At 37.9% G+C, this 25,330-nt stretch overlaps 1 protein-coding gene across 2 annotated transcripts in view; it reads right to left on the bottom strand.

The window, feature by feature from the left end:
• luzp2 (leucine zipper protein 2) overlaps positions 1-25,330 on the bottom strand; it is a 135,667-nt gene that overhangs the window by 5,687 nt on the left and 104,650 nt on the right. The window contains exons 7-11 of one of the 2 annotated variants that reach the window (XM_020608812.1): positions 16,711-16,773; positions 12,935-13,009; positions 12,023-12,190; positions 4,717-4,821; positions 2,309-2,383 (exon numbers count right to left, since the gene is read on the bottom strand). In XM_020608812.1, the coding sequence (XP_020464468.1) occupies positions 2,309-2,383; positions 4,717-4,821; positions 12,023-12,190; positions 12,935-13,009; positions 16,711-16,773 (486 nt within the window). The remainder of the gene's footprint in view (positions 1-2,308; positions 2,384-4,716; positions 4,822-12,022; positions 12,191-12,934; positions 13,010-16,710; positions 16,774-25,330) is intronic. The other variant, XM_020608813.1, reaches the window with a different exon arrangement.

Genomic DNA, 25,330 nt, shown 5'->3' on the forward strand with positions numbered 1-25,330 from the left:
ATGGATGGACAGAACGGCATGAATGTCGCTGGTGATGAACTACTTTTGATTTCAAACATGTAGCATATTATGTAGAACTATTTCATTACATTGAATGTAAAACGGAATGTCATTATCTTGTACCTTTTTCTGAATCTGTGACACAGTTCTATTTTGTATTACACTAAAAAATAAAATCAAATTGTCAACGATCTCACTGAGAAGCTTTCTGGCACAAAGCAAAATAGTGAAGTCAAATCAGCCCATCTGTCAAGATCCTTTTTGAAATGTTCTCACATACACGTGCAAATAGTCTGTGGGTCTAAAAATGAATCGTTGCCACTTGGAATGCAAGACAGCTGCTCAGTTACACAGTACACAGTATTGTACCGCATTGAAATGAGATGCATTGTTTTGCTCTACCATCTGCTGCAGCCAAACAGGTGTGACTCAATTCAATAAGATGATGAGGGCACTGAGTATTACATACTATAGGTGACACTGGCACACTGAATATTAGATGTTAGCTAATTGGTTGCCTTTTTCAAGGAATGTGATGTAGGCATATTGTCTCTTTCCATCACTGTTGTGCTTTGTTTCATTTCTTTGTGTCATACTTTGTTACATACAAAGTCGATTTGGCTTGTTTATGGCATTTTGTTTGGTTGGCAGATGTCAGACATTTTGTAGTAACTGTTACAGTACATCTCTGCTGCCTTTCTCTCAATGAATCCTTTAAAAGAGGAATTTCATGCTGTTTCTCAACATTTTGATACCTTTTGTTTTATAATGCAGTGATTTATTTACAAAAATGCCCCAAACTACTATAGTCTGCTACTGAAGAGCTACAACCAGTGTTTATTTTGTCAAAGCTATGACAAAAATATCCACTGACAGTGACATTATTTTTCATGACAAAAACAAGACAGCCTTGATCCTCTCCAATTCATTGTTGGTGTTTAAGCATTGTCATTCTGAGACCACTGTGCCACTTACCGGTTCTGGATTACTGCTAAATATCCCAGTAGGTCTAACAATTATGGGGCCTCATTTATGTGGCTATATGACTACAACGCCTCCTATGGCTCTTTACCATTATGTCTACAATACTTACTATAGACCGTGGTTCTTCAAAACCATTGTCAAAACACCACTTACAGGCCTGCTGACATTTTGGATAAGTAATAAATCAGAAGGACACACCCTGCTGGACAAACAGGCATTGATGATTTATTGTTCTACTACTTCTGATATGTGGAGATGTTTTCCAAACCCTGTACCTCAGTATGAGCACATGGACATCTAATTTAAAGAAAGATCCGGCCTTGGCTTCATTCATTTAAATATCTATAGTAGAACCCAAACTGGATTTTATCTGTATCTGGGACAGTCAGCTGATGTTTCTGATTTATCTGAAGCATGGTGTACAGAATCTGCATTGAACACTGACATTATTATACTTGGGTGTAATGTTTCCCATGTAGCTCTACCTAGAAGTGGGAGGAGAGTTGCCATACATGTTTAGAGCAAATTTTACACTATCTTAGTTTCCAAATCCACAAGCAAACAATTTAACTTTCAATTCTAAATCCTGAAATAATGACAGGTCTAAATATTGCAGGAGGAGGATGTTAGAGACCACCAACAGTTGTAAGTGAGTCTACATACTCTGTCTTCTTTGAATCATCATCATCATTCTCATATTGATTATAAGAAGATTCTTTTATTTGGTGACCTAAATCGGGATTGATTAACACCAAAATTGGATGATTTTAAGGATTTATGTGCTTCTTTGACCTTGACTCAAATTGTAGACAGCCCTACATGTCCAAATTTCAAATGCCCTGATAAATCTTCATTAGCTGATTTATTTCTGACTAGTGCTTCACATAAACACACAAGCAGTTGGTGTGTTGGTGAATGACTTGACTGACCATTGCATTACAGCATCTAAAAAGGACACAAAGGCCCCCCAGACAAAGCCTTGATGCAATATGTGATATTAAACATTTTGTAGAATACAATTTCCCACATGACTTCATTCTAGATTAGGGTGCAAGGACATTTTTTTCATATACTTCTACTAGTACATTAGTGTATTAGACAAGCATGTGCCTTTTCAAAAATTTAGGAAAAAGGCCCTCTTTAGTCATTTACCTCTTCAGTATAAACAAATTATGTGCGATTTGTTAACCATTCCCCTGATTAACCCATTAATGATTGTTTGTTGGGACAAAAGAGAACAAAAGGTCATTGTTGGGGCTACAGTGAAATGTCTGCATACAGTATAGTACAGTATTATTTACAAATAAATTCAAGTGAAGCTCACCTGCTCTGGCTCTGGTAGCTTTTTACTTTCCAGAGCCGCTTCTTCCGTCTGATTCTGGAAGCAGGTGCCCCCGATCTATAGGAGCAGAGGGTAAATATTTCAGCACAACGTAGAGAATACACGCTGGGAAGCTGATGCAACTTTCCAGCTGTGTGTACTCAGTTAAAATATGAGACGAACAGACCCATATCGGTGACACTGATGTTTCACAAAAAAGTACTCCATTAACCACATCTACAATTATCTAATCAGCTTTCTAAATTGATTTATGACAGGAATCCAATACAAAACTGATAATTAGCCTAATCTACTAATAAAAAATGTCCAATATTTCCTGGTTCTTGTGAAGATCAGCAGTTTTGCTTTTCTCTGTTTTAAACAGTACTGTGGTAAATTGAATACCTGTAGGTTATGGGCTGCTTTGTTGGAAAAAATAACAAGACATTTAAAAATGCAGCTTTGGGTTCTCAGAACTTGAGATGAGCATTTTTCAGCATTTAGTGTTTTTTTGTTTTGACAGAACTGTAAATACAGTGTGGCTTGCAAGCAATGTCAGTCATTTTCCTGCTGTGATCAAGTTGATGGATGTTTTGTACCCATGATAATAATTCTGCTTCCATGTAACACTGCTGCATATTCATATGGCCAAAACAAAGGTTTATACAGGATGAAAAGTGAACACTGTCACTACAAAGTCCATTAATTATCCTTCACTAATCTTATTAGGTCAATTGTGAATTACATGTTTAGAGCACCTGCTGCTGACAAGAATATGCACGCACTTAGCCACATGTAGGGCAAGTGATGAATGAAGACTGCTTCAAGCCTAATGCATTTTGTATGAAATATACACTCAGCTGGCAGTTTAGTACACTTATCTAAAACGAATGCAGTTTAATACAAGAGTCCTGGAATAAATCCAGCTTTGTTTTTTCTTGAAGCAGTTTCAGAGAAGTGTTGAATCAGCTGTATAATCATTCTGGAAGATTGTAATTTGTGATGCTCTTAAATTATATTGTGTTATACTGACAGTTGCTTCTATTATTTTGTCCACCCCATTTATATCACTGAAGCTAGGCTAAATAACAGAAACATCGCTGTGAATAATGCAGTGCAGTTCAACAGCAGCACAAACTACATTCGCCGAAATGATCACAGTTGAATCAACACCTCTCCAGTTCCCAAAGAAGTGATCATTATCACCTTCATGAAGGAGGATTTAGTGCCAGACATTTTGTATTAGACTGAATTTGTTTTATCTAGGTGTACCCAGTCACCTGCCAACTGAGTGTATATTACAAATGTTCAAATATAAGGTCTATATATGAAAAGTGCATCATTCCTTTAATGGTGCATATCTTTATTTCAAAGTAAGGCATAGATTACAAGCCTATGGCAGAGGAGGACAAGTGAGATGTGACAGTGTTCACAAGCCAACTCAAAATCTGAGTCTCTGTTTCAAAAGTGTTTCCTTTTAGCTGCATCAGAATGTTTCTCCCTTTTGCTTCAGGATTTTACTGACCTATAATCATTAATGATACACCAGTGAACACAGTTTTTTTTTGGCACTATTCATTAAGAAACAATCACTTTGACAGTTTCCACAGAGGGTTATTTCTTCTCTGGGGGGCATCTCTCTGTGCTCCCCTGTCTTCAGTGGTCTATCCACTGGTATCTGTAATAGTTCTACAATAGACAGGCACTTGTCAAAACTCCTTACGGGCTCTCTTCACCTCCCCTGCCTTTTACAGATCCTGTTGCGTTTGACAGGTTTAGAGGTTCTCATTCGCAGCCTTTCTGATAACCGACTGCTCATAGTCACCTGGATCTCTGAGAAGCAAGTCTTTGTCTATAAGGGACCAAACTCCTTCACACAAAAAAAATCTGAATAGGAGAGGTCACTGACTGCCTCTCCCTTTCTTCCCTCAATAACTGCTTTCAAAGTGTCAGCAAGGCTCTCTGCTCCCCTAAAAGTCCCTCGGTGTAGACTCACGTGTGCACTAGAGAAGTGAAGTAGTGAGTGAAAAGCTCTTCACAGTGAGCTTCAAATGGCAAGTATTATTCATTTTTACTGAATTAATGGCTTGACTGATTATGGACTAATAAACAAATTGTTTTAGCACAAGTGACATTGTAATCCTTTGATAATATGCAATAAGAGCTGGTTCAACAAAATAAGAGCTGAACCAGAGAAAAGCTGCTAACTAAATAATTTAAATAATCATCAAGTTGAAAGTTGTTGCATTCTTGCATTAAGCTTTCTGGTTAATCAAGCTAATGAAGACACTTGGAGTAAAAGTGGCTTGTATGAGTCCTGATGAGGGACTTGAGCATGAATTCAGTGAGCAGATGAACCTCCTGGATTTTGGCCCTCAGGTCATATAGGCCATTACATTTTAATTACTCACCTTTTCCATCTGGCACTCTTTAACTCCATCACTCTCTCTCCTCATGACTTCAGTGTTAACAGGTGATTTACTGGCTGTGACAATTCTCTGAACTTTAGAGATATCCTGTAGAAAAAATTACAAGAACATTTCAACTTGGGGTTAAATAAAATGTGTAAACCGCTGGTTGATGCAGCAGTGGCTTTGGGGTTCAGGACAAATAAACAGTTGTGACTCAAAGCTTCATAACCTTTTAATTTATACTTGTTCAGTTCAACTAAATCAGTGTATTTATTTGTAGTAAATAAATCTGGATGGAGAATTATTGAAATAGCAAGGCTTGGAGGTCAACCTATAATAATCAACCATCACATCTTCAGTACTAACATCAAAAACGTTTCCTAGTAATTAACATTTCTGCAAACAGCTTCTCCATTTGAAGTGAAAAGTAATTTTGGAAGCTAGCTTTAGGATTTACTACTGTGAAAGCTACTGGATGTATGATGGATTAAAATGTTTCAGTGATATGATCCACTACAAAAGCAGCCAAAGCAATGTTGAGATAGTGGGTGGAAAAGAAGATGGACGGTCAGAAATAAAAAGGTTCTCTCTCGAGGCAGCAGAGCAATCTATATCACCACCACTGAAAATGATGTCCGTATGAAAAACCATGACTCTTGTGGGGTTGATGTGCTTTGAATCAGATATGCTCTATGCTAGAGACAAAAAAAAAAAAAAGTAAATAAAAACTATAGATTTTGCGGGAGTTTCATGCCAGGCTTTGGTCAACTTTTTCCCATTACATAGTAGACATCATGTGAATACAGATGAGTAATGGTATAGCTATACTGAACCTCACTGCAAACTCACCAGTCATTGTCAGAAAAGTGACATGTTTCCTCATCGATGATGTCAAGTGTTTCTTGCTGTCTTAATAAACACTTAACATGGATTAAGATTAAATTCATAGCCTGTTTTGTAACATATTTTTGTGCTATGTAGGAACATTTTGTCATTTATGTGCACTTTGCTAGCAGTAAGTACAATTTACAAACCATGACATCATCAGAAATGGCTGTGGTCATGGCTGTATAAAACATATATGATTATATTGTAAAATTGTATTCTGTAGCAAAGTAAGCAGGTCCTATTCTCGTGCTGTCAACATACACAGTAATTGAGGCTTTTTTCTGAAATCTTGATGTGTAGCCCTTGACAACTTTTGCTCTGTAATTTAAATCAGTCTTCTCCAAACTGCACTGATTGTGTTGGAGAATGATTTCTGCTAAGGCCCTGAGTACAGCAAGTGACCTTTTCTTGACCCTCTTGTATATGGAATAAGATGCAATAAGATTTAACACAAATTTCGATAAATCAAGTAAAAAATGGTCTAGAAGTGTTTTTATCCTGCTGTACTAAACCCCCCACTCCACTCTGCTATTTTCAGGCCTCGTGTTTATTTCTTGCCCTCTGTGGCCACTGTTGTTAAAATCTGCACCACCTTTCTTCGACGCCCCCGCTGATCCAATGTTATAAGAGGTGTTTTTCAAACCAGTATGGCTCATTTCAAAGATGGACTATGGAGGCTCCCTGTGCAGGTACAACCCAGGCTGGGAGCAGGCATGTTAGACCTAAGAGGTTGTGATCTGTAGCACAAAAAGAGTGCAACAAAGAATGAGGCAAAGCCAGGGTTAACATCAATTTGGCATGTTGGAGATGGAGAGCATTAAAAGCATCCAAAAGCTTTTCTATTTTGTACCTTAGTATTGAATTATTCTGGTTTTAATTTGGAGTCATTCCAACTGACTGCAATGTTAATGTTTTGTTCTCCAATTATTGGAAACTAGCACATATTCCTGGATTGGTCGTCAAATGATTAATGAAGAAGAAAGAAGAGAAAAAAAATCTGCTCATCTAATAGTTGTTGTTTTTGTGAAATACTGAATATTTTTCCCTCTTTGGGACTCAAACTGTTATTTTAAACCATGTGAGAAATTCAAAAGGAAAATGTCTTTTGGTGGAACAGTTAAGAACTCAGATATCTTAAATGTGATAAGAGCCTCCAACCAGCCACCAGTTTCTTGTGAGGCTTTGGGACTCACTGGTACAGCATAATACCTCATGTGACCCTCAATATGTTATCCTATTGCTGCATATAACCATTGTCAGATAAATGTAATGAAGTACAAATATATATATATTTTCCCTTTGACAAATAACAAAGTAAAAGTATACAATATACAATAGCATGAAATAGAAGTTTCTAGTAAGATACAAATGCTTGTGTAGAAGTCCTTTCTACCATGACGTAAAAACTATTACAAAATTATTCTTCAAGTTTTCCTTCTGTCTATAAAACATTGTCCAGTAAGTACCAAACAGTAAAAAAAATTGACCTAACTGATTTTTCCTTCTCCAAACTGTCTGCCTCTTGCAGGCTAGTACATAGTATCAGCCTTAACTGGGTCAAAAGTTGTCTCTTGAGAGCGTACATCAAGATGGTTGCAAGATGAACACGAGCAATTTTAAAATGTCACTGTCAAACCCAATTCTTACTTTGTCTACTGAAGCAACATCTTTTTAGGCTGGTTCACTGGAATTGGTTTTATTTGTAGAAGTGACCTGAGCGAACCTTTCTATGCATTATTTCCTAACCTTTGACAGCATTAGTCCGAGTCAGCCGAATTTTACAGTACAGCAATGAAGTTAGTATTCAAACCCCCCCCCCCCCGGCTCACACATCATGCACCATACTTGAAACAGCTGTGATTACTGAAGTGAAGTGTACCTTTGCTGCATGATGCCAGTTGTTCTGGCATCCAGATTCAGCTGATAAATATCTTCAAGATGTCCCCCCCCACTGTCAACCACCTGCTATCTCCTTGCATGGCAGAGATAAATATACCATTGATTTATATAGATAAAGGAACGATCATAAAAGTAAATAGTAAGTGCTGAGAGCAGGGCAATGAAATGCCTAATTTCTTCTCCAGCACAGTGCTCCCAGCATCTAAGACATCATCTCCCATTACTTTGATGAAAATTGCATGCTATCGGACCACAATACTTGGCTCTCTCCATGAGATTGTTAAATATAAAGCAACTTCCACTCCAATCTTGCTGATCTCTGCATCCTCACACTAATGAATCTTTCACCAGCAGAACTTTGTGTCTATGTGTGTGCCTGTGTGTGTGTACATCTGTGTGAGGCAAGATCTGGGAGTCTTATCTGTGGTGCACACCAGAGTTTAAGGTGCCCCATGTCAGACTATGAGTGTGAAGCTCAGAGTGGTGTCAATGAGTGCTTCAACCAACATCCTTATACTTACCCACTATGAATTTCAAAAACACAAAGTGGATTTTAGTTTCAGTGTGCTTGTGCAACTCGAGTGGATAAAGGTTATTGCCATATGTTAAAAGCTTTGAAGAATATGTTTCCTTTTTGCACTGGCAGCAGTGCTATTATACCCTACCGTGTGCAAAATAATTGCCCTTTAATGACCAACCATTATTAAGATATTTTTAGGCATGCATTTTCAGATATTAGCATGTCTCCCTAAATACTTTCAACTACAGTTCACTCATATTCAGGCTCAAATCTACACAACAGATACTAGGTAATGGATGTAATAATACTACTAAGTTCTTTCATGCTGTTAATGAGCATAATGAGGAACACCACATGGTCATCAAAGAGCCGACTTTTTGACATTTGCCTTTCTGTCAGTGCATTGTTACCTAACTTCTCAGCTGTGGGCTGTTTGGCTTATGTACAATAAGTGCTATTGTGGGTTATATTTTTACTACTTGAAATGAAGTCAATTTGGCAGTGATTTAAATGGGATTTGACCCACCTCCACATGCACAGACATGGTGGACAGATGGAGCGCCCCAGTAATCTTTACAGTGAGGGCACGCTCAGATTTATCAGACAGCTTGTCAAAGTTTACAGCAGTTACTGGAGATAATGGAGCTTCCAAAGGCTCACAATGGAGCACTGCTATTTGTATGTTAATGAAGTGGGAAGTTATACATTAGCATAAAGAATCAGGTCACACCTACCTTGAATTTCCATTAGGTTTCTTTAGAGATTTATGCTTCATAAGATGTTTATTTTGTCCATGCACTTGCATTAATTTGGCTGATAATACTGAAACTAAGATGATGATGAAATATACATTTGCTATAAATGGATCATCCTGCTTTGGTGCAAAAGCCAACAGGAGTTTAAAAGTGGACAGAAAGCGTCAATTACAGAATATTGCTTTGTAGGATGACACAGCAGTGACAGTGGCCACACTGGCGAGGGTGGTGGTAGTGAGGCATGATAAGAAATAAAGAAAACAAAAACGCTGTTTAAGTGGCATGTCAAATTTCTTAGGCATCCAAGAAAGAGAAGCAGAGGAAACTGTGACTGCTTCGAGAAGAGAAAAGCCTCTTAAAGACAGAACTGCTCACCAGGATCATGGCAGATACACTGCAGTGCTGCGGCTGACTTGATGATTTCAAAGTGGCTTCAGCTACTGCTTTTCAGAAATCAGAACTAACACAGTTTGTTATTGAGGCTGACATGACTGCTTGGTACTTTTAGGAAGCATAAGTGATATGTTCTTTTTTTTTTATTAACAGAAAGGTTCTGACGATAAACCCCTGACACTTATCATTAGTCCTGAAATGTCAAAGTGCTTCACCAGCAAAACAACCAGCATCTAGACCGAGGGCATAATCCTATTTTTACAATGAATGCTCTTGACAGTCACTTATTTTTAAAACTCCTAAAAGGGATTAAATCCTGAGCCCCTAGTTGAGTCTGCTCCGACCTTAACTTTGAGAGGCTCAAAACAAAGACTGTCACATTGAGTCGATAATTTCATAAAGAACATATTCAAGTCCAACATACCAAAACTCCCATAATGCCCTTAGGTAAATGGGCTTTACTTCCAAAGCTACAGCACCATAGACTACAAAGACTGACATAAATAACTTAGACTGCTGTTTGATTTAGACATGTTATTATTCTGAACAACTTCTTGAATCGTGTTTGCCCAACTGTTAGATTTGGTAGTAATTATTTCCGAGGCTATTTTTCTCTAGAGAGTGACACTCAGGGCATCAGATTGACAAATAGCCACTTGCAAAAGGAAGTAATAATCGACTAACACTTAAATTCATATCGAACACAGTGCATTATGTGCGCCCTGATGTGCGGTGAGGTGAATATTTTAGCACCAAGTTATATTCCGTGATGACACAGAGGTGGGGGTCTGTGTGAAATGAATGTCAACTTGAAAGTGCTTCCACAGAGGGCCTGTTTTATCTTATCTGGAAAGTCAGAGGGAAAATTATACTCCACCATTACAGTGGCAAATCCTAAATCCAGTTTGCATTCCATTTTCACTTTAAAAAACAAGCTTATCTTATTTTCATCCAAAGGCACTGAAGCTTCTGTGTTTTAAATAGAGGTCCCTGAAAATCAAAAACACCATGCTGTATATATAAGTGAGGAAAACCACAGCAGTAATTAATAAGACTAATAATGTAACACTACCTGTTCCACAGCACAACTGTTTTGCCTACTGGCTCTCTGACTCGGCCTACCATTGCACTTAAATGCAATAGAGCCACAGTTAATATTATTAATTAGACTGTGCTTTTCCTGCTATGATGGGTCAAAATGTCTGCTGTGAAAAACAAACATTGGTCATGCTTTTGGTAATATCAGAGAGCTAGAGAAATGCGTTTTGCATTCAGCATGCATTGTTCATTCAACGGCAGTGTGAATGAAGCTGCCTTGTAAATAAATAAATAAATAATACAAAATAAACACTACAATCAGCCATGATTATCTCAGTGACATGCACCGATTGCTTACAATGCACTGCGCTAACATTTTGATTTCAGTTGCAGTAAATGTTCACTGTTGTTAGTAGCAGTTAGTTAGATAAGAGAGTTGTTAGTCAAAATATAATTGTACACTGAAAAAAAAATAAAAGTTGAGAAAACTCCAAATTTCAAGGAAACAAACTGTAACTCACATCTGTGAGCTCTGTCCAGTCAAAACTCTTGATTTGCAACTAAGTTAAAATTTTTTAGTAGTTCAACTGGGAATGATGATGTGCTGCCAATCACGGCAGCTTTTGCTGCACTGATTAAATCCATGCTGGGAAGTATATGTAAATAAGATAACAATGAATCTAAATAACTTAAGTCAGCTAAACAATTCATTGTACATTTAGTCAGCTGGACTCATGATTTTAAGTTTCACTAAGGATATTTCTTTCCTGCATTATCCAACTAAAGAAAACAAGTTAACAGAACATTTCTTAGTTTGCAGTAAATTCCAGAATAAGATTATAATTTATCAGGTCTCACTTTAACTATAGCAGACAAGTGTGATTTGTTGGCACAATTTAAATTTTTCCTTGAATTACTGATAATTTATGTTTCTAAGTCCTACCAACTTATAATGTCACTATGCAAAAAATAAAAGTTGCAGTTTTTACAGTGTAGCAGTGAAGATTAAACCTTGATTTGCAACTTAAAACACTATAAATTATATACACTATTACACTATATACTGTAATGTAAATTCACTAATATCAAATCAGTATAGAATGAGTTAATGTATTTGTTCTAGAGAGGGTTTTCCTTCTTTCCTTTTCTTTGCACATCTAGTAATGTCAGATTTGATATGAGTTTGTTTTTTTACAGCGTATTTTGATTATTCCTACTTGCACAATACCAGTGTGATATCGAATGTAATAACCTAAATGAAATAAGCAGAGTTCACAATTTAGTTATTACAAATTCATGGCAGAAAAGCTGGACTGTTTGCTGAAATGTTTAGCAATGAGTACTCGAATGGTCTTTGGATTAGAAAAAAACTAATGAAATTGTGAAAAAGATTGCACTCACTTGATTTATTTATTTACTGAAGCTAAGGATATTTGCTTGGCAATATACATGAGATCACAGGAGATAAAGGAGACAGGTATTTTATGTTTTTTCTTTTGAATGTCGGATTCATTATGTGCTCTCAGTGCTTTCAACCTCAAGAAATGAGAATTTCATTCTTTTCAGTGATTACAAGACTTATTCTCTTCACACTGAACAAACAAATACTTGTCTTTGTGATATTACTGCAGAACACATGTTGACATTTTACAGTGAGAAAGAGAGGAGGACCTCATCTACAGTGGATATATGGTAGACTGAGCATATCACTCAACCAGTTCATTAAATATAAAAATGGCTGGATTTTTATGACACCAAAACTTTCTTTTGGGATAAACATTAAATCAGATGGAGCTGGTGAAGAATGAATTACCTTGGCATGCGGCTGCTGAAAGGTAACTCTGGAGCTGTTGATGAGTGATGAGTATCTGAACAAGTGGGTGGGGGCAGTGGGAAATCTGTGACTGCTGCCGGGCTGGTTGTGCAGGACAGCTGAGAAGCAGATGTGAACTGTGTCCTTCAGTGCCTTCAGCTGTGACTCCTGTCCCCAAACAAGATTACACACACAAGAAGATTGTTGAATCCCTCCATCCCAGCTCCCACCCATTCACATGAGAAATTTCCTTTGGCGTTCAAGCCACGGGACGTCATCCTTCACAATAACTTTAGAAGAGCTAGGAGGCATTGCTAGGTCTGACATAAAGTGAAACTCACCAGAGTAAAAAAAAAAAAGAAGGAAGGTTCAAAAGATCACTTACATTTTCAATCAATAATAATAATAATAGACCCAATGATTGGTTTAATTATTTTACACCAGCCTCTGATGTCAATGCTCCTGCTGAGCCCTAGCTCTGTTTTCCTAATCAGCACTTCTCTCCCCATGCATTTCAACTCATCTAACCTGCCCCCTGTGACACTGTGTCAATAACCACATACAAAAAATAGCATCATGCATAATAGATTAAAGTTGCTGCCTGTTTTCAACCTGCTGAAGCTGAACATTTTGAAAATACACCTTCTGCATTGAGAACCTTGCCATAGAAGCCTTTATTTTGGAAGCCTTTACATTTCAAAACAATGAAAATTCCAATCTCTAAAATGTATGTATGACACTTCCTTTACTCTGTAAATAATTCTCTGTTCAGTGTTTAACATACAGAGTTTAAATGGGTCAAATCAGCTAAAAGCTAAACAACTCACAGTATACAAAAAGGAATTTTTTGAGTAATCACAGCAGGAAAAAACAAAAGCATTATTCACTTAGAATTTTTCCCCTGTTATTCACCTTATCCAGTGCAGTCTTCTCCAGTTCTTCCTTGGCTATAGTTAACTTGTGCTCCAAGTCCATTAGCTGCTGCCCCTGCAGAAGGAGATGGCTTTTGAGTCAGCTTTGTTTTGTACAAACAAACACTTCTCTGTCAATAACATAAATGTGTATCACTGAGGCATTTCTTTATTATTTTGCTGATCATCACTTTTGTCCTGACTTTTTAAAGCCGGTATTATGACGCCTCACAAACCTCACTCACACACACGGACTGAGCACTAAAGCTCCTGTACTTTATGTATGTGCTTTTAGCATTCAAAGGATGCCCTTGGTTTTAAATAGAAGACTACTGGGATCTCATAAAGCTTCATAGTTATAGATGCTTTATATTTATAAGTTCTTTGCTTTTAATACAAAAATGCTTTGATGATGCTCTGATATATTTCATGGAACACAGAAAAGTGCAGAATCCAGATGGTACAAAGAATCAGATAAGCATCATTTCAATCAAAGCCTCACTAGGGGGGAAAAAAATCATAAGAAAGGTTTCATCTTGACAGTTACAGTATAAGAGCAGGCCCTTAGGAAACCATCAGACCTCTTAATGAGCATCACTGCTTAGGGTTTAATCTCTGAGCTGAGCAGTAAATGAGCCAATACAACCCCATATAGGGATCAACAGAGCAATCTCTGAGGAATATTATTGATGAATTCCTCAGCAAGAAGAAAAGAAACCCGTATTAAGGATAATTTGCTTGCAGTATGTAAAAAAAAAGCTGGATTTGAACCATGAACTTTCAGCATTACTGGTGTCTCAAAATGATAATGTGTATGAGTTTACATTCTGAAACACCCAAGGTTGCAACAAACAGCAACCACAATCTCTGCAAAAATACAAGACATTTTGGAGACAGGTGATGAGGCTGATTGATGTGTTTTATTAGGTGGAAACTCACTAAGTTTTTGTGACACAGTGAGGACACTTGGCATGCTTGCTGATTTCATCACTTTTGGTAACTGTGTTCCGCCAACAAAGCAGTAATTTTAATGACGAACATGTCTGTCAGTTGTATGACTCGAAGGAGCAACTGAAATGATGTTTTAGTTTTCCTTGATAGATGAGTCATGCAGTGAGCAGTCAAGGACAGGGCAACATTTACTGCTTTGGGCTTTCAAAGAAGCCAAAGAATCAGATTTTTTGTCTCAGAAGGTCTTTTTTCATTTACGTGGAGTTTGAGACAATGACACAAAGTCATTTGTAGCTGTCGGGGCTGCACTGGAGAGGGAATCCAAAGGTAATAAAGTTTGAGGAACACTTCTTTAATCAAGGACACCAAGGCTTGTATATAATCTCTTGATGGCAAATGGCAAATGAAAGGCATAAATATTCACTGATACACATTAGGATTATTTTCAATATAAAGGATACTGAAGGGTACTGATAAAAAGACTATTTTACCAGTCCAATTTCAAAAAGACTGGTAGCATATTGTCCATTTGCAGTGGACATTATAACATGATGCTGCAACTGGCCAAAATAAATTCGAACACCAGTATAAAATGGTGAACTTTGTGCTGCCCTGAAGGTTCCTGCATTAAATTTTATGTGTTGGGTTCAAAGGAGATATTGCAAAACAACATCAAATGCTGAGTTTAAAAAAAAGAGTACTGACTAATCATGAGTGAAAGAGGCATCCTGCTCTTAGCATGTCTTCTAAAAGAGCTGAAGGCTATGTGTGTTTGTATGCACTGTAGCTACAGTACAGAGCCATTACATCCATTAGACAGAACATCATCAGCAGATAGCCCTCTGAGGGCTGCAGGCACATCGCCGCTGACCCAGAAATGCTGACTTTCAGGGTTAGTGCTTCCAAATCTAAAGCTCCATATTTCTGTGCTGAGTCCATTATAGAGGTGTGGGGTCAGTGGGGTACTAGTCACTCTGCTAGATGAGGCATGCAACTACATCAAGCTGTCATTTTTCTTGAATTTCTTTTGAAAGTTGAAAAAGAAACAGCTCCAGGGGTAAATTTAAAACTGGAGTGAGGGCTTGAATATAGCTCTTCTTCTGCCAAATAATACTGTCTCTTAGGGAAACAAAAGGTAAGGTAACACCAGTTCAGCTGCAGTTATAGTTATAGCAAGTGCAAGGGAATTTGTCTGTCTAGTGTGTAGAGTTGAGAACTGAGACTTCCTGGTTTGGATTCACAGAGTTAGGCCTGTCTTTAAGTGGTCCTTTAAACCCGAGGGCTAGTAAAACAGTGAAAATACTGTGACTGCTGCCGGGCTGGTTGTGCAGGACAGCCGAGTTTTATCTGCAGTGTGTCTTCATCTTCTGAATCTAGATCACTGCATTCTGTTAACAGTTCGCTTTCCTATTTTTATGGCTTCACTATTCTTCTAATGTCATGGTCATAACTTTTGAATTCTAAGAAAGACTGAATGATTTCCAATATCAAATAACTCAGCTTTCATGTGTTTTGATTTTGTTCCATCTTCATTTCTGTGAGCTTGTTGTGCACACTGACATTGTATTGCAAAATGCACTTTGATATGTACACCAGCTATCATAACAAATTCAATGGTCTCCCAGGCAAGGTCCCTTGGCTGACATCCCCCTTGTGAGACTGATGACATTTCCAGAACTTGAATGGCATTCCCCACTGGGATTTTGATTACAGCATATGGGGAATACAAATGAGTTTTCAGGAATAGCCAGGGGGCCGAGGAGGATCAGAGGGACATGCAGCACTTCCACCTGACCTTTCCATAAGAAAAAACACAGCCATCTCCAAAAATGACAACAATCAAATTAGCCTTATCCTTCTGCAACAGCAAATCTCAGAACCCATAAAGTTTTAAAGCTCCTCATGAAATATATGGTGACATTGAGCAATGATGTTTTTTGGGGTGAGTGACTGATGCAATTTAGAGAAAACGATTTACGAGCAATGACACCAAGCAAACAAGTCAATTCATCTATCATTCACAAATTCATCTATCATCCACAGCCTAAAACAGACAAAGGAACAAGACATCTTGGGACAATATATTCAGACATTAGGCTTGTAGCATAAAATTCACTTTGTAAGGATTGAGTCCTTTTTTTATTCATTTATACCTGACAAGAGCTTCAGGAACAATGGTCTGAAGGATCAAAACATATCTTTAAGAAATGGAATTGCAGGGCATTGTGGCAGGAATGTCGACTGACATTTTAACACTGCAAACAAGGCCTGAAAGGTCAGCTCATGTACCAGTAAATGTCAATAAATATTGCGAGAGCACTCAGATCTATGATCATTTAGTCCTTGCAACACAAGGAGCAGTGTAGTGTGTATGCTTGGGTAACAATACAGAACAGGCTGCTTACTGCAGTTACATTGTGCTTGCAGAGGAGACACATTGCTGTTGCCCTGTAATATGCACTACCCTCTCAGCTGTAGCAGTACATGGTGTCATCTGTAATTTGTGGCCTGAAGAATTCCTTATATGATCCATAATTCTGTATCAGCTTCATCCACCACTGTCCACATCATTTATCCACATACCTCCCATGATTGAAAAGGAGGGGAAACAGGGGAAAGGACTTAGCAGTATGAGTCCCAAGCACAGTCCAATTGACTTTGCAGGTGCTACCTTGCTGGAAGGGACTTTGTAATTACAGACTAAATTAACTGGAATACTTCCAGTGATGGGATCATCTTCTCAAGGTGGTCTGAAGTACCTGTTTACTCCTGGTCTGGAGCTACTATAAAGCCACCCCGACCCCCCACCTTCAGTTCTGAGCTTACCTTAAAAATTAAATCCTTTTTCCCGTACCGCAGTTCTTTCAGTTGAGCCTGGATTTTTTTGGACTGCAAGGGGAAGATAAGGAAATAAGTGTTAGCTTATTCAAATAGCGAAATTGGTTTTAGATCACGTAGCAGGATTCTGCCAGCTGCAGCAGAAGACTCCTTTGTGAGTGTTCCCTGGGCAAAGCTCTGGCTTAAAGGAAGGCCTGACTGAAAGGAAGAAAATATCAAATCTCCCCTTCACTGAACCGCGTCGTCCACACAATGATTCAGTCATGCACTGGCTTCTTGCCCACTGTCTAAACCTGAATTCGCACTCCCACTACACACATTAACACCACCATCACCACACACATGCAGGTTCTTAGGTTACGACAGGCTCTCACCTATCATCTGTAAGCAGCGCACACACAAACAGAGCAGTTCTTTACTACCACCCCCAAACGCACACAGTGACCAGCGCCGCCTGACACTGATTTTGCTGCTCCACATCAGTGGGCACATAGAACACAGAGGCTGTCTCCTAGATAGCTTGATACACAGCCATCCTCAAAGCTGCTCATGATGTGAGCATGGACACTGAACGTCTCCACACAGGATTCGGCACCAGTTCAGTGGCTTTCACTCTGTGTCCACACTGAGGCTGAAGTTTTTATACTGTGGGTACAGCAAAGCCTTGCAGCTGTGATTGGTATTCAAATAAAATTGCCCTGACTCAATTTGAACTGCAGTTGATGTTTTAAAAGAAAAGAGGCAGAGGTCAGTGTATCAGATGTATTATATTCCAGCTGTAGCAATATGCCAGTCATATCCTAATATCCTATTATCCAATTTATGCTTTGTGTGTGTGTGTGTGTTTGTGTGTGTGTGTGTATTTGTTTCTAAAAGTGTGACATGAGGATTAATATTTCACTCTGAACACAACGCTCTGAACACAACGGGACAAATTCACTTCAGAGGGTTGTGTCTACTTGACAAACGCATGTGCTTTTATGATATTCTTTGTCTTGTTATTCCTCTTCCCATGTCCCAAGACCCCCCTTTTCTGTCTTGCATAAATGGTTTCAAAAACTGCATCCTGAGACTCCTCATAAAAAATCGTAAGGTTCAGTGAACACAGAGCCAACCCCAAAACTCCAGCTCCCACAGAATGAGTTTTATATTTGGTTTAAGATTAAGTCTGTTGTTTCTGTGGCCCAGGTCATAAAATGAAATGTACAAAAAAGTTTTATTTGTATCAGTTAAGTGGAGGTTTTGAGATGCTGGCTAGTAATAAAATTAATCATGTAAAGAGGCTACAGATTCATAAGCTGTGCAGTGTTCAATTCTAAATGCAAATATCTCTAAATGTGCAGAGCTCTCAGAATTGCCAAAACATTGGTATATTATTTGTTTAGAATAAATCATGTGACCTGCCTTCTCCACCCAGGAGATTCACAGTAGCATCTCTTTCTTCTTGTTCCTGATGCAAGGATGGGACCTGAGTTTCAAATACGTGCAAACTAAACCAAATGCAGTGACACAGCATTTTAGAAGCTTGGTGTAGTTTGACAGCTCTCTCTAACTTGTTCAAGAAATGTGTCACTGTGAGTCATCGTCCTTGTGAGAATGATGTTAAAACTCTTACATTTCAGCAATCTTTCCCAAGGACAGACATGCTAATGTGTGCACAAAGTTATGTTTGGCATTTATTCAGCTTGATTCATTATTTATTTATTATTAATGATGGGATCAGGAAAAAAGAGGATGCTACACTCTGCCAGATCCTGGGGGGATTATATTTGGGATGCTGTTTTTGTGATTTATTCTATCCTGCTTTGTGTTAGTTGAACTAACTCTGTTAACTTACTTAACTAACTATAAGTGATACTATATATAACTGTTGAGTTTTGAGTCAATGAAAAACTTATTTTACCCTTCAACCTTTTGGCCACTTTGGCACAATGCAATAAACTTTAAATATACTGGATTACCTACGGTATACAGTTGATATTGTAAACATGTTAGCAAATACCATGCTGCCTGTTTACAAGTTTTACATTTTATTTTTTGTTCTGTTTTGGTCCGCACAAGCTCCAAAGAAGAGTATCTTCCTCTTTACCTGCTAAATGCTCCACTACTACCACTCCACTAAAGTAGGTTGTAAAACCAAACCAGTTGGCTGAGAGATGCTAAAACACACCATATCACTGAGGAAACTGCAGAGTTGTGTGATAATTGTCGTCAGCACTTTTCACATTACACAAAGTGTAATACATTTCATTAAAATTAAATTGACATTTTTAAATTTCCAAAACTACTTCTTTTTATGTGACAGCAGCCAAAAGGCATTTATTCTCTAACTGAAGTGCTAAACATCCACATAATTAATTTTGAAATAAGAAACTCTGCATCAGTTGTACATCTTTCTTTCCATTTCTTTCTAACTTTGACACATTTCTGACATTTCCTCTCAGGCTACATGCATTTTGTATATGTCCACTTTGCTAGACCTTTTGTTGGATATAGATTAGTTTTTCAGGAAATAGATTTTTTGCTCCATTTTCAGACTGTATTAATATTTCCAAGTTAAACCTGAGGCTGCACCATCCATTTTTGCATTACTATAATTTTTTTTTCAAATGTATGGCATAACAGCCTTTTAACGGATTTCTCTTCATCTAAATCCATATTATCAAATTTGAACTGGTTCCATCTTTCTTCTATTGCAACTGCAAATAAAACATTTTCACACACATGCACTTGTACCTCTATCTTTGTAGGGACCAGTCACTGACATATTGTATTCCCTAGCCCTTTACTCTAACCTTAACCATCAGAAAACCCTAAAACCTAAACCAAGTCTTAACCCTCAAAAAGCTGTTTCAAACAGTGAGGACCAGCCAAAATGTACTCACTTTCCAAAAATGTCCTCTCTCTGAAGGAAATAGATCTGTTTTGTATGTGCCGTTTGTGCCAGTAACTCAATGTAGCATAAATCCTCCCTGACTACATAGCAAGTACAACAACGAATAAAGACAAAAAAAAAAAACCAAAACACTCACAAAGTATCCTGCTATATGTATGACAATGCATGAGCATGTCCTGAACTGGAAAACCTAGAGATCATGGAGAGTATATTCCAAGGCTGTTAATATACTGCCATCTTTCTACATTTTTGTTTATTCTTTGTCATTGCTTTAATTCCAGACGGACAACTAACAACTGGCTTTCATTGTTACTGAAGAACATTGCATACAGTGGTCTAGGCTTTGGCAGGAAATAGATCTGTTTTGTATGTGCCGTTTGTGCCAGTAACTCAATGTAGCATAAATCCTCCCTGATAGAGGACAGTCCACTGCTCCACATTAGACAAAAACAGATACAAACAGGTGACATGACATCACAGGGTGGTAGTAGGGGTGCAAAAGTGTTGAGATTGCCTCAGCATGCGTTTTTATGTGCAGGAGGAGCACGGCAGCATTGCAGATGTGCTACTCTTTGTTCACCTTTTAAACAGATTTCTCTCTTTGTGAAGTGTGTCTGACAGGCTGATGCAGACCAGTGATGGGCTGGCAGTCAGAACATACTGACTGAAGTGTATATGTTATTTCAGTCATTTCAGTCAGGCTAATCGGATTTATTCAATGCAGGCAATGAATGAATTAAAACAGTGTAGCAATAAACATTTTATTTATAGGATCTGCTCTCATATACTCCCTGTGCACATAAGTAATTATATTGTAGGGAGGGAACATCACTGAAGCTGGGATCACGCATCTCCCAAAACAATACATTTTCAAAGCAGCACAACATCAAACATCCATATGTGTAGAGGCTCTGCTTTGATTCCTGATTCCTAGTTGAGGCCTGAGCCATTCTAATAGTACATGGCATTTAGCAAACATATATGCCATCTCATTGCTGCTTCCTTTCTCTGTCACACACACACTTATATACACACACACATCCAAAGCCCACTAATAAATGGACATTTATTAAAATAACCGATGCTTTGGTAATAAAGTGTTGTTTCCTAGATCATTAATCACCCCCAAAATACACAAAAAGATAAAGGCATGCTGGTCCATTCAAAAAGCCCTGTGGAGTTAATTACATGAGGTCATTCACCTTGAAATCAGTCATTACAGGAAATCCTCTCAAATCTAGGTATTATATTTTATCTGCATAAGATTCAGGTTACAAGATGTTTTCATTAAATCCTGATGTAAGAATGGGGAATTCTAGTGATAAAGAACCAAAATACTTATGTAACAACATCCTTCATGCAAGTGATGAGGCGTAGCAGCAGCAGGCATTTGACAGTATAGGGAATGGGTGATAATGTATGCTCCTAAGGAAAAGACATGCAGCAGATCAACATTGACTCGGGTTTTCTGAGCTATCAGATGTTTGCCCTGAGGACATCATCATGTGGTTCAGAAAGGTTGCACACATTTTACCAATCAACCGGATAAAGAGCAAAAATAGCCAGATATGTATAGCAGGCGGCAGTGGCTTCACTAGCAGCAGGAGCAAAGTGAACAACAGCAGAGACCTGGAATGCTTTCTTCCCAGTTTAAAGGGACTGCTACATCTGTGAAGTGTTTGTGATTGGTGATGCGAACAAACACACAGCGGTGTCAGGCCAGTGGCTGCCTGCCAGTGAGCTTGCTGACTGAACTTGCTAAAAGCCTATGATAGACTTTTCATAGTGACCTGCCCCCATTCACGTGGACATGATTGAACACAGTTTCACTGTTATCTTCCCAGACTGAGATCTTGAAAATTAACTTAACTTGGAAAAGTGCTTCCATCTATCTTAATATTAAATATATTTGGGTTTATAAAATTCAGCCATTCTTAACCACTTGAAGTAATCCAGTGCAATCCAGTGAAATGGAATAAGCCTGGGAATCTTATTAGCTCTCTTAATCTCAACAGCAGCAAAGAGTCCAAGCTGCACCTCAGACCCAACTGGATGAAAGAGTTTGAGCCTACTGACTTAGCAGCTGCATAGCTGGGTAGACCATTCCTAACCCCTACACTCTCACTAAAAAGGCCATAAATGAAGAATGATCACCATAATTAGTTTAATAAAGTAGTCCGATATTATAGCAAAAGGCACAGTGTGATAACTGAAACAAGAATATGAATTCATTGTTATTAAATGCAATTAAACAAATGACAACATACTGTATTATATGACATTCATATAACTTAATATTAGTTTAAATTCACATGGTTGCCATCTCCTTGATAGCAATGTAAGTATTTTCCTGCTTTTGTGTGGGAACCCTGAAATTCATGTTTTTATCTCAATTTACAATTCTTTCTCCTTATAATAGCCAGTCTGTTCTGAAATCAGGAAACCATACTAACCATATGAATTTTACAGTGACGATATATGATCAGTTCATGCATATGACTGTGAGAACAGCCATACAACTGTGTTTAATTTTATGCATTTTTAGCTGAGGGTTTTTCACCGCACAGCACAGATTAAGAGCACAAAGCTCGATCCTCCACCTCACATACCGAGCAAAAGCCAAGCACAAGTTAAAGCAGCTTTGTAAAAGCGATTACCACACCAAATGAAATGTATTCCAACATACAATGCAGGAATTCCCAAAGCCAATTTTCACAAGATGAGAACGCAAATCACACATAAAGGAAGGCAGCTGTTTACTCATACAAATCCTAAAATGTATCATGTGCCATAAAAGGAACTTGTGCTTAGAAGGTTTATCCAGAGCAAGCTAATTTCACGTCTTGGATATGACTTCAAAGCTGTGATGTCAGATTAAAAGACTTTATCGCAAGGATTTTTTTCATAACTCTGTCTCACTCAGTGCTCTAAGGAACTCTTAATTGAAAAAGCCTAAGAAGTATGCAGATATTATTTGACACAAGAATTAAGAGTTGAGGGGTTAACATGTTCTTAAGGGTTAATCTAGGCTCAACCCTGATGCCTGTGTCGGCATCTACTTCAGTACTTGTATGGGATACAGTGAAAAGTGAAATATGTCAATAAAAACCAGTTACACATGATGTTTTCATATAAATGTAGACTCCATAAACTGAAGTTATGTTTGACAAAACACAACTTACTTTCTTACAAACAAACTTATAACAGAATTATGTTGCTTGCAATTACCTGCTCTTGTGGCAGTGGCTTTGCAGCTTTAGTATCCATCTCTTTCTGTCACTCACAGTAATTACAGCGTGATTACAGGTTCAAGCTTGAACTCTTCCCCTTTAAACATAAATAACTTTCTGGGATGAAAGTAGGAGCATGTGAGAATGTTCCTCTTACTGATTTACATCAGCGTTTATAGCCTTCCAAGGGAACTGAAGGCAGCGACCTCCATCTACTTGTATTCAAGACAATTTTAGAATTTATTTGCTTGAGGAGCTCAAAGTCTACTTACCATGAAAACAATTCTGCTGAAATAATCAGGTAGAGAAACAACACAGCTCAGTATTATAGAGCACAGAAGATGAAATACAGCACTATTAACTATAAGCAAAAAGCCAATCTGTCATATTTTAACATTTAATAATTTCCATTGCTGTTGCTAGGAAAATTCTGACTCAGTGTAGACCAAATGACAACTTCAATCATGATCTCTTCATAGCCTTTGTATTCATTCCAACTCTTTCATGAAGTGTTATAATCAGACTTGGCTGCATAATCTAATGTGCTGTAATCATCTCAGAGTGTGAATATTTGATGATGGCTTGGATAAGCTTGGCTGGTGGAGTGTCAGCGATGTTCGGCAGGAGGATTTGTAGAAGGAAAGAGGCCTGTAATTTTCAACCCCAGTTTCCTGTGTCTCAAAAGGAACTCAAGAATAACCTTAGCATTGGAGCAGGCCTAAGGATAAAAAGCTCTTCAACATCAAGAGTTTCCAAACACTAAATTCTCTCTATGGACCTCTGATTTGTGGTATGCGTGTGACTGGGGTCAATTCAAGGCTTTAGTCCAACACTGCTGATGCTGGTAGACTAATAATGTAGCTTTAAGGGTTCAAGACTGTGTTTTGCTTGGTAAACTTAATCTGTAGTGCTGATTTTTTTTATTCTCATGTAAACTAGACCTAAATCAATATGCTCAAATGACTTAATTTGATGAGTCAAACTAATAGCGTTCATCTTAAAAATTCAGTTTTTTTTGTCCACCTTATTTTTACCAAGGAGGGAAGACTAAATCATAGAAATACTACAAAATATTAGCTACCTAATAAACTGAGTGTATTTTCTAGGGATGCACCAATATCACTGTTTTCAGACCGAGTATGAGTACTTATAATTGAGTACTTGTGTATACTGAATATGTACTACACAGCATTCTGCTGTTTTTCCCCTTTTTTTAAGGATTTTTGTTTGAGAGTTTGTGTTCTGCTTCCTCAAAAGGTGTTTGATAAATTGCACATACTTTCTCCATTACTGGCGGATTTTGTGTATTGAGTATCGTCACCTTCACTTTTGTCCAGGAACAACTAAACTCCACGCTCAGTCAGTGTGAGATTAGTGTAATGTTCCTATTAAGTGGTATTGGTATGTAGTATTGGACAACTTTTAAGAGCACAAGCATGAGCAGTAGAGAGTGGTATCAAACCCTATGCTGGTATCAGCATCAATCATAGTATTTTCCAATGTAAACAGTTTTGAACAGCATTTGTAAAATTATTAGGTGCTCAAAATGGACAGAAAATGTTGCATCATGTTTAAGGTTTTCAAAAAAAAAAAGTGGCAAAAGCAATGGTCAACAGAAAACTACACTGTCAACCAAAAGTTAGAGAATGAAAGGTAACGTACTTGAGTGGGACGAAGCTCGAATGAGCTATAGGTTGTGTGCAAAGATCTAAGGAGCAGAGAAATTAAGTGATTTGAAAACATAGGTTGGCTATCAACGTGTGCAAATATTTTTTAGGCTACATATTATTATGAAGTCATTGCATGGTTTGATGCAAGCTTTCATTTCTGACCTTCTCATCTCGCATTCTACATCCAAATCCCTCAGATCATCTGCTCCTCTCTGTTCCCTGCTTGCAGTCAAAATCTAGACATGATGCTGCTTTTTTCCCACATCTGCTCCTAGACAGCAGAACAGTGTACCTCTCACTGTCAGAGCTTACCTAGTCCCCAGAAGTATTAACTTAATGATGTAATTATGTCTTGTAATAATTTGTTAATTCTGTAAAATGACATTTAATAATTATTCAAATTTTTAAAATTTGCTACTCTAGTTTTAATTTGTGGCTTTTTTTTTAATTTATCTCTGTAAAGCACCTTGGCAAATATGCTATATAAATAAATTTGACATGCCTTGACTAATTTGATGGACTCAGATATTGCAAATATCATTTGCCCTCTGGAACTTGCCAGGCTCCATAATTGCTGGTGTGAAAATTCAAACTACTAATAATTGGTCTGTCATTCAAAATCCTTGGCAATTTGAAAGAAAAATTCTCCATCTCCACACCGAGGTTGCCATCTATCGAGCATCACCGCAGTGCTCTATAAAAATCTAAAGTTATTCCACATCCTATAGCCTGGAAACAGGACATGCTTGGACTCACCAACTACATAACTTGGGCATGTCATCAGGAGACCTGCAGGACCCACTGCCTTGTAT

Source organism: Monopterus albus, unplaced genomic scaffold (genome assembly GCF_001952655.1).
Source record: "Monopterus albus unplaced genomic scaffold, M_albus_1.0 scaffold95.1, whole genome shotgun sequence".
Taxonomy (NCBI): Eukaryota; Metazoa; Chordata; class Actinopteri; order Synbranchiformes; family Synbranchidae; genus Monopterus; species Monopterus albus.